The sequence below is a fragment of the Lutra lutra genome, chromosome 18 (genome assembly GCF_902655055.1).
Source record: "Lutra lutra chromosome 18, mLutLut1.2, whole genome shotgun sequence".
NCBI classification, from domain to species: Eukaryota; Metazoa; Chordata; class Mammalia; order Carnivora; family Mustelidae; genus Lutra; species Lutra lutra.
In genome coordinates this window covers 23,065,366-23,080,392 of record NC_062295.1, presented here as the reverse complement: position 1 = coordinate 23,080,392, position 15,027 = coordinate 23,065,366, and the positions used below count along the sequence as shown (strand labels likewise).

The 15,027-nt window shown below is 54.9% G+C and overlaps 2 protein-coding genes across 5 annotated transcripts; one reads left to right on the top strand and one right to left on the bottom strand.

Moving 5' to 3' along the window:
* Positions 1–5,654: 5,654 nt before the first annotated feature.
* On the bottom strand, positions 5,655–9,221 carry CDIPT (CDP-diacylglycerol--inositol 3-phosphatidyltransferase). The gene is made up of 6 exons (XM_047712943.1): positions 8,922–9,221; positions 8,699–8,833; positions 7,839–7,992; positions 7,393–7,474; positions 6,879–6,960; positions 5,655–6,720 (listed from the first exon to the last, which is right to left on the bottom strand). Exons 1-6 carry the CDS (start codon positions 8,962–8,964, stop codon positions 6,575–6,577), a joined length of 642 nt encoding a protein of 213 aa, XP_047568899.1. The 5' UTR covers positions 8,965–9,221; the 3' UTR covers positions 5,655–6,574.
* Positions 9,222–9,308: 87 nt separating this feature from the next.
* LOC125090344 (putative protein T-ENOL) lies at positions 9,309–14,598 on the top strand. Of its 4 annotated transcripts, XM_047712942.1 has the most exons (6): positions 9,309–9,550; positions 10,183–10,267; positions 10,561–10,711; positions 10,991–11,021; positions 11,191–11,248; positions 13,682–14,587. In XM_047712942.1, the coding sequence occupies exons 1-6, from the start codon at positions 9,453–9,455 to the stop codon at positions 13,715–13,717; spliced, it is 459 nt and encodes a 152-aa protein (XP_047568898.1). In that variant the 5' UTR covers positions 9,309–9,452; the 3' UTR covers positions 13,718–14,587. The 4 variants fall into 4 exon arrangements, with proteins under 4 accessions (XP_047568898.1, XP_047568895.1, XP_047568896.1 ...); XM_047712939.1 differs by lacking the exon at positions 11,191–11,248 and having other exon boundaries at positions 13,682–14,597; XM_047712940.1 differs by lacking the exons at positions 9,309–9,550; positions 11,191–11,248 and adding an exon at positions 9,611–9,749 and having other exon boundaries at positions 13,682–14,598.
* The last annotated feature ends 429 nt before the right edge of the window (positions 14,599–15,027 follow it).

The following is a 15,027-nucleotide window of genomic DNA, read 5'->3' as shown; positions in this document are numbered from 1 at the left end:
ACTGTCCTCCTCTGTCAGGTGGAGAGGAAACTGAGGCAGGGAGAAGTCCTAGCTGATAGGAATGTGACCCCACAGTCTAAATGGCCAGACGGTCTTTTGGCAGTCAGCCCTCTTGGACCCCCGGTCAGGGAGAGGACACCTCAGGGGAGAGAGTGGCGCCCACCCAGCTGGTCCCTCCGGGGGAGCTCACGCCAAGTGCTCCAGGGGCCGGGAGGTGTTGGAATCCGGGTCTGGGGGCCCACAGCGCTTGGGCTGCTCCCTCTGGCGCCACCTGCTGGTCACACTGCAGACCTGGCGGGCCTGGGCACTTGTCACTCACAGGGAACTGGGGTGCATCCCTGAGGTTCTGGGATGGGCTCTTCAGGAGCAGAGGGAGGAGTCCCCTCTTTCCACCCTCCCCCCACAACCAAGGCAGAGCCCTTTCTTGGGGGAAGCATCCAGGCAGGATCAAATCCTCCTCAAGAGGAGACCTGCTAGTGCTCCAGCCCTTTGCTCAGGGAGAGCAGTGGGAACCAGGTCTGCAAACCAAGTAAAAGGATCCTAGGGATAGAGGAGACAGAAGCTCGGGTTTTCTTTCTGTGTGGCTGGAGAAGGCAACTTCTTGGCTGCCTTCCATCCAGGAAAGGGTTCAGCAGCTGTTCCCCTACTGTACAGGGTTGATGATTTGTGTTGGGGTGTCCTCCTCTTCCTGCACTGAGGCCTGACCCCGCGAGCCTGGTCTCGTTTGGAGTTGAGTTTTATTTGTGTGGCTGGCGGCTCTGCTCAAGTCTGCCGTTGAGAGAGCCTGGGTGGCTCAGTTGGTGAAGCCTCTGCCTTTGGCTCAGGTCATGATGCCAAGGTCCTGAGATCAAGTCCTGCATCGGGCTCCCACCTCCATGGGAGTCTGCTTCTCCCTTTGACCTTCTCCCCTCTCATGTCCTATCTCTCTCTCTCTCAAATAAATAAAATCTTAAAAAAAAAAAAAAGGGAAAGAAAAAGTCTGCCCTTGAGGCCAGGGTTTGACCACTGAGCCCGCAGTTAGCGGTGGGACTTGGTGGGACAGGCTCCGAGTTGACAGAACGGGCAAGGCAGTCAGCACCCCCAGCCTTGCTTCTGACTAACCGTCCTACATCTTCCTTGAGAGAGGTATGAATGTGTGCGGGTACTAGATGCTCATGGCCAAGGGCTTCTGGGGATAGGTGACAGCAGGCAAGGTTGTCCTTGGTGGCTATATTCCTTCCCCTCAGCAGCCAGCTCCCATCGCTGAGCCTTTGACCTTGTCCTAATAATCTTACCGCCTCTGAAACCTCAGCTTCTGCTGCCTCACCTTCCCAAACTGTTCCTCCAACTCCAGTCTTCTGTGACCTTGACCCCAACCCCCCTCTCAACCTTGACACCCACCCTTGCATATCCATCCTGTCCAGAACTCATTCATCAGAAACCTCCCTCCTTAACTCTATCTCTCCCCTTCCCCCGTGATACTCAGCCCCATCCCTTCCTAAACCAACCACTGCCCACTCCGCCCACTCTGCAGCCTGGGACTAGCTGCAGGATGCTGGGGATGCTGGGGATGCTGGGAGAGCTACGTCCCACTTGCTGACTGATCTCCTTTTAAACTCATGGCAACACATCTTAAGGGAGACCCAGGGCCTCTGACTCTGCTTCTCTGGGCCTGTGGGAGCTCTCCTTCAGAACAAGCACTCACACCCCTCCTCCCAGTCTCCCACATCCCCACCCACTTGCTCTCACCTCTTAGAGAAAATAGAAGCACACTGGGCAGGAGGCCCCTCTGTTTCCCGGCAGCCAATGTAGCAAATTCCCAGCACCTGGAGTCCGTCCTCCCTCCTGTTCCCAGTGGGGACATGGCCCCCTGGGCCTTCTCCCCCTGGGCTCTAGATCCCTGATCGCAAGTCCCCCCGAGTCCACTCTGTGGATCATCTTTCTGGCCTGCGCTATCCACCCTTCTCCTCCGGGCTCCCTGTCCCAGGCCGATGAGCGGCCTCTCCTCTCTGGCCCACAGTGGAAGCAACACGAAGGCTCTCCCCGGGCCCTGCCTTCCCTCCAGCTGCCACTGCTCCCGTCTCTTTCCTTTGCAGCCACATTTCTTTATTTTTTTTAAGATTTTTTATTTGTTTATTGGGTACAGAGAGAGAGATCACAAGTAGGCAGAGCAGCAGGCAGAGAGAGAGGGAGAAGCAGGCTCCCCACTGAGCAGAGAGCCTGATGTGGGGCTCGATCCCAGGACCCTGAGATCATGACCCGAGCCGAAGGCAGACGCTTAACCGACTGAGCCACCCAGGTGCCCCTGCAGCCACATTTCTTAGTTTCCGTTCCTTACCTCTCATTATCTTCTCAACCCCCTGACTCCACCCCTTCCTTCCTGGAAACTGCTCTGATCAGCATCACTAATACTGGTCTCCCCTGACATGGCCCACTCCACCTTCTCCCCACCTCAAGGCCCACACCTGGCCACCTCTACTTCTTCTGCTCTGTCTAAATCACGGGTCGCCCCAAACCCTGTTCTTTCTCAGTGACCACCTTTGCCATTCCCATGCTTTAGAGCATCTCTGTACCATGGACTTCAAATGAAGTTCTCCATCCCTGACCTCACCCCTGAACTCTGGACCCCTTTCCATCTAATGACCGGATGTCTCCACATGGATCTCATGGCCATCAGGCGTGGCCATATGACTTGGTCTAGCCAGTGAAATGCAAGGGGAAAGGACATCGCTGTCCTCTCTTTTCCCTTTGCCTTGGGGACGGGCCATGTCCCAAATAGAGGCTCCTCCGTCAACGGGGTCCCAAGGAGAGAAATGGCAGGAAGCAGAGCCACAGCTGACCACAGCAGGGGCGAGAATTTGCCCGTATTAAGGCGCTGGAATCTGGGGAGGGGGACGTTACCGTAGCATAATCTAGCCCCTCCTGACCACTGCAGGTCCCCTCACGAGCTTATGGACTCTAGTAAGGTAATAGGGGAAGCTGTCCTTTATTTTTTAAGATTTGCTTTATTTGAGAGAGAGAAAGATCACGAGCAGGGGGTGGGAGGGAAGGGCAGAGGGAGAGAGAAGCAGGCTCCCCGCTGGGGAGCTAGGCACCCCTGGGAAGCTGTTCTTTAAATTGTATTCATGTGGTTGCCTGGGTGGCCCAGTCAGTTAAGGGTCTGCCTTTGGCTCAGGTCAGGATCCTAGGATCGAGCCCCGCTTCGGGCTCCCTGTTCAGTGGGGAGCCTGCTTCTCCCTCTCCCTGCCTCTCTGCACACTTGTGATCTCTGTCAAATAAATAAAACCTTTAAATTAAAAAAAATAATAATAAAGATAAAAAGAACCCCTTGCAGGGGCGCCTGGGTGGCTCAGCGGGTTAAAGCCTCTGCCTTCGGCTCAGGTCATGATCCTAGGGTTCTGGGATGGAGCCCCGCATCGGGCTCTTTGCTCAGCGGGGAGCCTGCTTCCTCTCTCTCTGCCTGCCTCTCTGCCTACTTGTGATCTCTGTCTGTCAAATAAATAAATAAAATCTTTAAGAAAAAAAAAAAAGAAAAAAAAGAACCCCTTGCATAAGAAGTCCCAAGGCCCAGGCACCGGCATGGCCAACTTCTGGTGACAACCCTCTTTCTGGTTCGGAGACCATGCCTTTGGCTTTATCCCCACCTGGTGGAAGGGGCATCAGCTGTCTGGAGCCTCTTTTATGAAGGCTTCCCATTCTGGAAGGCTCCAAATGCTGTCCCACTGGGTCTTAGGTTCCAACAGAGGAATTTTGTGAGCACGCAGACCATGCTAACATACGGCCCTGCTATGTCCCTTAGATAAATTCAGTCTAGACTCTCCCCACTGTCCTCCAGGTCACTCTGCTTGCTCCTGGGCTCAGTCTGGCCACTAGGCCTATGGGACCAAAGGCAGAGGCCAGCCTCGGGGCCCTACCACAGGAGGCACCTCTGGCCTCAGTCATGTATTCTACTGGAGTGGAAGAGACACTCTCCCGCCCATGTCTCCCGTTTAGCTCATGGGTTTGCTGGGTTTACCTAAGTTAGAGACTCCTGGTGTCACTAGAAATGGTTAGGGCCAAAAGCCAAGGAAGCAGGGCCGTGGGGCTTAAGCAAAAGTTCCACGCCCACTGCAGACCTTCCAAGTGTAGCCCCTAAGTGTTCTCCAAAACCAGGCATGGAGGATTTACCTACATCCTGCACAGGGGCAGGACCTGGTTAATGAATGTGAATGGAATTCTGTGCCACCCTTGGCCACTGCGGACAGCAGATCTTAAGGGTGCAGGCTCTGGGGGCACGCTGGCCTCCTCTGAGGGCCTCGATTTCCTCTCTAGAGGATGGGCACAATAAAAGGCTAGACTGGGGGCCGGGGGCGAAAGGAAGGAATGAACGCGCCCAAAAGCCCTTGGAACTACAGTAGCTCGTGAGAGCAGAGCACTACACACATGGAATGAGTTTTAAAATACGGAAGTACGTATGTGAAGACATGGAGAGTTTATTCAGACGGGTATAAAGGTAAGGAGTGGCAGTGGTCACCTCTGGCGAGAAGGGAGAGCTGAAGGAGGCCGACTTCTGCGCCCTTCTGTAATGCCTATGATTTCGTATTTCTACCCTAGGAGTATTTTACCTATTATTTTGAAGGCTCCCTTCAGTGGCTCCATGTGGCCTCAGGATACGTCCAAGTGCATTACTAGACTCCTCGAGCAGCCCTGGCTGGTCTAGGCCCCAGCTCTAGCCCGCTCTCCCACCCCCAACCCATGGCACTCAGTGTCCCCAGTACATCAATCCGTTTCCGTTTCCAGATCCTTCCCATTTTCCTAGCAGCTGCTCAGCGTGCCCTCTAACCTCCCCACCCCTGCAGCTGAGAATCACTCCTCTCTTGCACATTAACCCTTCCTGCCCCGATCCCTAACAGCTTTCTGGACACCCACCCACTTCAGCCACACATCCGTGTTCCAGCACTTTCTTATTCCATCCTCCCACAAGCGCAGCCCAGAGGGCATGATGATCTCCCCTATGGCTGGCCCGTGACCTCCTCGGAGAGGACTGATGGAATCCCCTGGCCTAGCGCAGGAGCTGAGGTCCAACACCCAGCTGCTACATTCCAGCTCTCGGGGACTATTATAAGGACGAAACAAGTAACATCTGCAAAGAACCCCCAGCTCAGTTTCTGGCATATGGGAGGCTGAATATAGTCTTAAAAAGCAAGCTGGTGCCAGACAGCAGAGAAGGCTCAGATGGCAGGGGTAGCTGTTAGGGACAGAAGCCCAGCACAATGTCTATGACATATTAGGTGCCCCAAAATGGCTTAAGACAGGAATGGCAACTCTCAACATTATGGGGAAGAATCAATCACCTGCTGTTTATTAAAATAGCAGACTCTGGGCCCATCCCCAGGGATCCGAACTCTAAACGTCTGGCCCAGGGTCCAAGCAGCTGAATTTTTAGGAAATAATTCACAGGCAGGACACCGGGGTGGCTCAGTCGGTTAAGCATCGGTCTTCAGCTCGGGTCATGATCATGGGGTCCCAGGATCGAGTCCTGCATTGGGCTCCCTGCTCGTGGAGGACCCTGCTTCTCCCTCTGCCTGCTGCTCTCTGTCCCTGCTCAGGAGCTCTCTCTCTGACAAATAAATAAAATCTTTAAAAAATAATACCAATCCACAGGTCATCTAAGGATGGCACTCTAAGAAACGAAGTGATCTGTTCGTGACTTTTATTAAGCGGCTACGATATGCCAGGTTAAGGTTCATCTTCACTATGGGGATAAAGAAGGAACAAGAAAAGTCTGTGCCCTCGGGGAGTTTACATTCTGGTGGGAGTAGAAAACATGAGGTATACAAAAAAATGGAGACAGCCAATGACAATGTTGTAAAGAAAGTAAAGCAGGTAGGCAAAGACCTGGGTGGCAGGGAGGGCCTCACTCTGAGGTCATGGTGGAATGACAGCCGGAGCCAGTAAGGACACAACTAGGAGAAAAGCATCCAGATGGATCTTCCTTCCCCCCCGACACGCTCCCCTCAATCAGGCCCTGGTTCAACAGTATCTCAAAGGAAACCAAATCCTGGAAAACGAAGCCCTCTCCTCCCTCACCCCCATACCCCCTATTATGGAGGCTTCCAGAGCCGGGATAGACTGGACACAGGAGACTGGGATGGGATCTACACGCCCCCTTCTCTCCCAGCTGGAGTACCCCAGGCTTCCTGGGGCCAGGGGTACAGTCTGACTCCCCGCCTTCTGAGAAACCTAGCCCCTAGCTCATCTCCCTCACTCGAGTGTCCCAAGTCCCAGGCCAAGCCAGATCCCTGGGCTGAGCCAGCAGGTGCGCCAATGCCGGGTCCCAGGGCCTCTCGGCCTCCCGGGGGCACTGCCTGTAGGGGCGGGGCCTCCGAAGCATCCTCCCTGATTGGAAGTCCAGGTCCTTGGGAATCTGGGTGGGACTGGTCCTCAGGATCTCAGAGAACATGGTATCACCCCGGAGGCCAATCCCCTTCTCAGCAGGCTGGACAGCACATTAGGAAGACGGGAGCCTGGGCCCTCCCAGGAGGGAGAGGGGAGCGCCATGGCCCGGCGAGACTCCCCAGGGCAGGTGGGCAGCCAGGGGCTGGAGGTTCCGGGGTCATTTCTTCCTGGCTCGGTCCGCCGCATCCAGGGCGGCCATGTTGCGAGCAGCTGTGACCAGGTGGACCACACTGATGAGAGACTTGAGCACCGCGACAGGGGCTGTGATCCAGAGCCCCACTCGGAAAAGACCCACAGAGCCAACTGCGGAAGGGAGCACGGGCAATACAGAGAAAACGGGATGCAGGTGAGGGGGAGGAGGACCGGGAAGTCTGCGGGCTCCAGGCCATCATCATCATCATCATCACCCCGGGCAGGCCAGGACCCCCTCCCACCCTCCCGCCCAGCCCCGCGCCTCCTACCTAACGGTCCCTCGGAGAAATGGAACAGGTAGAGGAGGCAATAGAAGAGCTCGTTCCCAGCACACAGGGTAAACAGGGCAGGCTGCACAGAGAGCAAAAGGGCTGCTTAAGCAGTGCTGCCCCTCCCCCAGCTAAGTGACAAGGGGCCAGAGCCTTCTGCGGGTGGAGGAACCATACCTACCAGAAACAGGTGTGCAGGGGTGAGTGAGGGTGAAAGAGAGCGCTCAGGGTATTGCTTCTCTCTTTATAAATCCTTTCAGACACTCTCTGTGGTCCCAGAATAAAGCCCATGTGGCCTAAGGCTTGTTGAGAACTGGCTTGAAGGCCAATCTGGCTTCTCCCTCCCACCCCACCAATCCTCCTTCCCGCCTCAGCTTCCCGGCCTCCCAGCCGCGTCTCCTCTGGGTTGGTGCGTCCCCTCCTTGTGCCTGGAGCCTTCTCCTCACCCAAGACCAGGGCTCAGCCCAGGGCTTGGCAGACGTGGAGGGAATCAGGACGGGGCAGGAATGCTCACTCTGGACGTGTAGTAGATTCGAAGCACCGGATTTCCAGACAGGTCAATCAGCTTGTGACTTTCACTGCCCCGGACCACAGAACTTGGGGAGAAAGCAGGGGGAATTCATGAGCACTCCTTGCCACTCACGTCCATCGAATCTTCCTATGAGCCCCCATGAGGTTAGGTGCTGGGATTGCCTCTACTGAGTGGAGCAGATGGGGCTCAGCGAAGAATTGAGGTCTGGCCCAAAGCCACACAACCACCTCGCTGGTAATGACCCAGAGGAATCAGGATTTGAATACCACATTCCGAAGCCCCCAGCACGGCTTATCTATCTGGAAGTCTCAGGACTATCCGATCCCGACTTGGCGGGATTGCTTAATACACCTGCGAACGGGATCGGGCACCCTCCCACACAGCCTCAGCCGTCCCCACTGCAGCGTCCCCTTCAGCCTGCCGCAAACCTGTGCAGGTGAAGCCAGTGGCTGGCCACATCCAAGCTCATGCTGAGCTGGAACAGAAGGGTGGCCCGTGGGTACAGCAGGGCGAGGTTCACCAGCAGACACATGGTGGAGCAGCGGTCCGTCAGCATGTCCAGCATGGCTCCAAACCGGGTCCCTGAAAAATGGGGGGTGTTATGTGGGAGGGGGCCACTGGGGGCCCTGGGTCTGTGACAGGAACCATGACTGGCGTATCACTCTGGTGCAGTGTCTAAAGATTGAAAATGTGCACCGTCCCCGGGCTGGGGAGGCAAAGAGACTGCTGCTGTCTGTGGGGTGTGAGGTCAAGGGGCAGGGGTCACTGCCACATGAAATGAGGAGCCGTGGAAGCTAGCTCTGCAGCTCACCAACCCCAGAACCAAGGGTCCAGGACTCAAGACAAGCTGTCTTAAACTCTTCGGGGATGTCTGGCAGGTGGGCTTGGAGACCAGATTAAAAAAATTAATGGACCCTGCAGAAACCATCTTTCTTCCCTCTCCATTTTCCCTCGAAACATGGCTTCTGGAACCCCTCTTCCTTGTGCCTGGCACAGAGCAGCCCCCCAGGAATCACCTGGTGAACCCATTTTTCCTCATGGAGACCTCCAGCACTGCCAATGTCCAGTCTTGCTACCCCACACCCTGTCAGGAAGTTCTTCTCAACAGCAAAGCTTAAATCCCTTCTACTAGGAAAGGAGGCCATTCTGTTCTGCTCTCTACAGAGATGGGAGGGACGAAGCCCTCAGATTCCCGAGTTCCCGCCCGCCCCGAGGTCCTGAGGAGGCAGGAAAAGGGGACAGAGGGTTGGCTGGGCCTAAAGGCTGGCTGAGAGGAGGTGTCTGTCACCTTGATTAAGGGCTCGAGCAGCGTGTCCATCGAAAGCGTCCAGAAGTCCGCTGAGCAAGTAGAAGGAGGAGGCCGTGAGGGGGCAGCAGGGCATGAAGTAGAAAGAAACGATGGCGAAGACAATCCGGGCATAACCTTGGGAAGGACGGGGGCATACAGAGTGGGATCAGGGACCCTGGCCCTCGCCCTCCCCTTTCAGCCCGGAGCCGCGGGCAGCACTCACCGATGAGGTTAGGCACAAACAGGAAGATATTTTCGCCTGGCATCGCGGCGGCCCCCTTGCAGCCCGGGGCCCGATCTGGAGGTGGCAACCGAGTCCCAGCTCCGCCGCTCGGCCTCACCCTCTGGCACCGCGGATCCGCCGCGCCCACAACACGTAGGCCCCCGCCGTCCCCGCCCGTCCCCGGTGTTAGCGCTCGCAGCCCGCCGGAGCATGGGCCGGCTCCGAGATGCGTCGGGCGCAGGGGCGCGCACAGCCCGCCCTCCCCCGGGGGCAGGCCCTCCCGCCTCCAGCGGCTGCCCCAGTCTTCCCCAGCTGCTCCCGGGTGTGCAAAACAGGAGGAAAAAAAAAAAAGAAAGAAGCCTAAAAATGGCTGCGGCCCCTTTAAGACGTGCCCGCTTCCTTTTTCCTCCCTCCGCCCCTTTCAATCGGCGCGTACCAAGTGCAGAGGGAAGAGAGGGGTGGAGAAGCCTCGGCGCCGAAGGAAGGGAGTAACCGAGAAGGCGAGGTCAGAAGAGAAAGAGGCCTCGACGAATGATTCTCCTGTCCTTTCTCCGGAGGGTACATCCTCCTGGAGACAAGGACAAGGAGAGAACATGCCCCCGGGTTCTGGGTCTACGCGTCCCCGAGAGGTAAGGTTATGTAGTACAGCCCACAGGTTTGCTTTTTTTTTTTTTTCCCCTTGCCCCACCCCCTACCTCCGGCCTCATTTGCTCTCGTCGGCTCCAGGCGGCGAGAAGGCGGCTAGAGAGGCTCGAGGGCGGCGGAGGGCGGGGTTGCTTCTTGCGCGCTCCTAGTGGTAGGAGGATTTGGTCCCGGGCACCGCCCTATGTGATCTTCCTGTGTCTCAGACTTCTGGCGTTTGGGTCACCATCCCCAAGGAGGGATCCCAAAGAAGGTGGAACGGAGACCAGAAGAGCGAATGCGACGTGCTAGGAAAATGCCGCCCCCTTCCCCCGGCCCCCGCTTTTGGTTCTAGAATCCCTGATATCCTGGCAACGGGGCTGCACCAGCCCTGGTCCCCCTCTTTCCAGCCTTCCTCCCCGGTTCCTACTCCCCGTCCCCTGAGACCTAAATAGGGGCTCCTTAGCCCTTCCTGTTTCCCTCCTGCCCAAGATTTCAACTCGTCTGTCAGGTCGGGGGCAGCAAGCCTGCTTGCTGCCGTCTTGGGTAGGGCGTTGGGTGGAAGGAAGGAGAGGACCCCTGGGAGAAGTGGAGCTAGAGGCTGGTTTCTCAGCCTCACACAGGTGTCGCCTGTTTCCAGGGAGATGGCATCCACATCTACCAGGAATGAGGAGAAAAAGGGCAGCAGGATGTCCCAAGCGGCAACCCTCTCTGGTGGAAGTCTGGTGAGCATGGGGGTGAGCCGAAGTGGATGGAGAGCTCCGAGGCCAAGGGCACCGACACCTCCGGTCTTGAGACTGTAGCCTCAGCCCTGAGCCCGTAGCCCCTAGCACTTTTGGCCCTGGGGTCCTCAAGACTGCCCCACATGCCCAGTGCCTTCTCTGCCAAATCTCAAGCATCAGCCCTCCAATACTGGTCTCGGACCTCAGACCCCAAGCTCCCAGCCTGGGAGCCCCCAGACCCGGGACTCGCCTGTGGGAACTCCCAGGCTGAACCCCTGTGATTTCCCCTTTTGCAGAAGGTTTCATTATCCCGATCTGAGGAATTCCTGACTCGGATCAGCACAGAGCTCACCAACGAGGCCTTGTTTATTGCTGGCTGCCCCACGAACTCTGTGCCCACCAAGGAAAAACAGACCCAAGACCGAGGGACTCAGATATCCAAACATGGTGACCCCCCTACTCCAGGACCACTGTGTCCAGAGACCCCACCATACCCCGAGTTCCAGTCCCTAACCCCTCCCAACCACAGCTGACTTTTCCAGCCATCCGAGCCTGTCTCCCCGATCTCACAGCCAGCCCTTGAACTACGCAGTGCTCCCGCCCTCCAACTCACCCAGTACCCACTCCTCACTGCTGGCCAGGAACACTTCAGCACCTTTCTCCCTAGCCACATCTCTTTCTGGCTGTGGGTGTAACACTTTCTCTGACTCAGGCCTCTGCTTCCAGTGTTCTTCAAGACCCAAGGCACCGACACCCGGTGAGTGAAGCTTCAAGGGTTAGGGTTAGGGTTAGGGTTAGGGCTAGTGAGGGTTTGACAACGTCCTAGCAGGGTAGGGGGATTTGAAAACTGTGTAGTCCGAGTCTCTCTTGCTCTGATCCTCGAATTCCGAATTCTCAGCCCTCCCCTTTCCCTCTGCCTTCTCTAGTTCGGACAGAAACCGTACCCGTACTAAGGCGCACCTCCTGCCATCCCCTCGTGACAAGGTATATACTGAGTCCACACTGACAAGCCCCTTCCATGTTCTAAACATTTAGCGTTCACAGGTTATGCCAGGCCCAGTTTTAGGAACCTGGGACCCAGAAATGAAGGATACGGTCTCTGCCCTTGAAGAGTTCACAGTTCGGTGTGTTGCCAGTCAAGTAGATGGTCAATTACAACGTGGTATGGATCCGTGCCTGTGATAGAATTGGAAACATCAAGAAGAGCACTTATCCCAGCCTTGGGATAGGAGGGAAAGGAATCATGGAGCTTCCTGGTGGAGGTGACATCTAAAGAAAGAATCTTCCAGAAAAACAATGGGTTGGTCAGGGTATTCCAAGTGGTAGGGCTTGTATGAATGAGCAAAGGCATGAGGTGAGTTTCAGTAGAGTGAATGGGGGTATGTCAGTGTATGGTCTTAGGGCGGGAGAGAAAGTGGGGTCAGAAGCAGCTGAGTTGCTGGAGTACGGAGGCATGGGAGCCAAGGTCTACAAAGAGACCCTATGCATGCATGCCTTATTAAGATCTTAAGATCACAAGTCCCTGAAGAGCTTTGAGCAAGGGAGATTGTAATCTTAGATCAGTCACTCTGGTGGTCAGTGGGGGAGAGTGAGCTGGAAAGGGGAGATGAGAAGTGGAGCCCAGTTAGCAATCATGCCAAGAGACTAAGCTTGTGATGATCGGACCCTGAATTGTCACAGTAATAATAGAGATGAGAAGAGGGACAGAGACGAGAAATAAAGACCAGGAAAACTGAGTTTCGTCATTGAGTAGAAATGGTAGGGGGGAAAAATAGAGGAAATCAGATGACCCATCCCCACGTTTCTGACTTCTGTAACTTAAGTCTGATGAAGTCAGGCTTCTGCTCTGAACTCCAACCTCGTTCCCCATTTCAAAGGAAAAGCCAAAGTCCTTCGGTGGCTGCTTACGAGGCCTCTCTCCTCCCCCCAACCCCACTGTGTCTCTGACCTCGTTACCTAGAACTCCTCGCCTTGTCGCCCTCTGTTCTCAGTCACTCCAACCTCATCAGTCTTCCTGGAGCATGGCAGCTGCGCTCCCACCTTTGGATGGATTGAGTTTGAGAAGCCCCTGGGAAGACCAGGCAGAGAGACCATGTAGATCGTTGGAAATAGGGCTTCACAACTCATCGGGGGATGTCTGGGCTGGTGATAGAAATTGGATTCGGGAGGGAGTCGGCAGTTGAATGCTGTGTGGTCGCTCCTGGGGGTGGGGGTGATGCCAAGCAAGCAAGAAGAGGGTGCTGAGGCTGGGGGAGTCCAGAAGAATCTGTGCATGTGAGGAGTTGGTGGTGGAGGAGAGAGGGCATCATGGGGAAGGCTGAGAAGGAGCTAACAGCAGCTGTTTATTGAGTGTCTGGTATTTCCTGGGTCCACCAGGTCTTAGCGATGGTCAGCTCGCCGGGGCTGCTGCTTCCGGTCTTCATGACCAAGACCGGTGGCACAGTGCAGCTGAGAACAAGCCACTGTTCTTAACTTCAGGCAGCTGACCTTCCAGGGCCTCTGGGACATTTGAACTCTCCCAGCTGGGCTTTGGTGTCAGAAGCAACTTGAAGTAGCAGGAAAACCCTGGGTCTTAACAGCTAACCTGCTATCAATCTGATAGCCTCTGTGCAACCTGATAGTTAGCCTTTCTCTCCACTTGTCAAACGGGGGCCTTGGACAAGATGCTCTGTGAGGGCCCCAGTTTCCTGCTCCTTCCCAAATGCACTTGATTGAGAATTTCATCCTGAGCTAATACCCTCTCATCCCCGGGGCAGCACCCCATGGTCCCCAAAGAGTTTTCCTTCCTCATCCTCAAGAACATGGAAGCCTACAGACCTTTGAACTGCCCCTTGAATGATAGGTCATTGTACGTGGGCAGAATGTCAAGTCGGGGAATGGGTGAGTGGTTGGAGGGCGTAGGTCAATGGATAGATGGATGGACAAATTCACCCAACGTTTATCAGGCACTTCGTATATGTTGGCACTGCTGTAGGGGCTGGAGGATAGAAGTGAACCAGTGGGTCACTTGCTTCTGAGAAGTTTAAATGGGGGCTGAGTGGTTGGGTGGAAGAGGGCTGAGTGGGTGGACGGGTGAATGAGGGGAGACAGATGGGCAGACACATGGGTGAGTAGAATGTGTGCATGGGTAGAATGATGGGTAGATATGTGGGTGGAAACACCTGGATGGATGGATGGTGAATGCGTGAGTGGGGAAAATGGGAATGGTGGATGGAGAGAGAGATGAGTAGGGGATAGGGGTTGGATGGAGAGGTGAAGGACAGAAGGAGAAGACAAGAGTGTTGGGGCCAAAGAATCAGAAGGTTCTTTCTCTTCTCTAGGGAGCTCTGCTTAGCAGCTTGACATCTGGAGGATGACCCCAGTAGTCTTTGGTGCTGCTCGTGGCCTCTCATGTTCTCCCCCATTGTGTCCTTCTAGAACATGCATCAGAGCTCCTCGTTCACAAGTCACTAACGCTTCAGTTTGCTGGGGTCTCCTGGTCATGAGCAGCAGCACACTCAAAGCCTCCCAGGTGTTCTGGAACCATCTCACGCCTTTCCACCCTCAGCTGGCAAGGACATCACCAGAAATCAAAGGCTTTAATAAAAAGACAGAGAGAGGTCCTTCCCTCCTCCCAACCCAGGCCGTGCTCTGGAGTGGCTTCTCTGGGGGTGGAGATGTGAGAGGGTGGCCCTTTTTCCTCCTCCTCTTTCTTCTCTCTCTCTCTCTTGTTTTCTTGCCAGATGTGTGGGCATATGGGTGAAATGGCATAGTCCATGTTACTGGAACAGCTTTAATTCGGGCAGTTAACTACCTGTTTTCTGTCAGCCTTTTTGTGGAGATGAGCTCATGGATCTGAACTCAGCCTCCTAGCCACACTCCAGCCCCTTCCTGTCTAGCCTTGGGCATCTGAGAGGGTCCCCCCGGCTTATGAGGAGCCACCTCTGCCATCAACGTCAGTGCTGAGGCCTCTCCTCCAGGCTCTGGGGCCTCATGCCTGGGGACACGTGTCACAGCCATTGCTAGCCAGAAGGGAATCCAGCCGCCTTGGTAGAATCTGCATTTAAGTCTGAATCTGGCCGCTTATTCGAGACTCCTGAGGAAGTCCATTCTCATCTCTGAGCCTCAGTTTTCTTATCTGAGAAATGGGAATGATTATCACTGTCTCGAGGGCTCCTCCTAGAGGTTAAAAACAATGAGTACAAAGTGCTTAGCGCCAGGCCTGGCACAGAATAAAGGCCCAGAAATGCAGGCCATTTATTATAAGGCTCAGTTGGCGTCGCGTTCTAAAATTCAGCCTCCTCGGAGGATTTCAGTGTCTTTTGGAGTGTCCTAAAAATGTTGAATTATACTTAAATATGAGATTTGAGTGACATGAAATTCAATTAATTTGGCGACTCTTTAGACAAATGGGCCAAAATTCCTTATAATGTTCAAAAGTAGATACGCTGGAAAAGGACCCCCACAGGGTACAAAACAAGCTCATTCTTTATGAAATGCTACAAATCTGACCCTTACTTAGTAGACACATAACAGCGGATATACTTATAGGTCCAAAAAAATTGGGGTTAAAAAGAATGGCACACTTGGATGGATACAAACATTCTCAAAAGGAGAGTGCATTTTAGGTGAACTGGTCATGAAATGGAGGGCTGTTTGTGTCCTGCCAAGTGGGGGAGGTGGCTACAGTTGTCTCTTGGCTAAAAGAGCCTAGAAGCGTCAAGCAAGGGGCGGGGGATAGAGAAGCTGAGGCCCAGAGGGGGCTCTTGACATCGTCTGGTCCC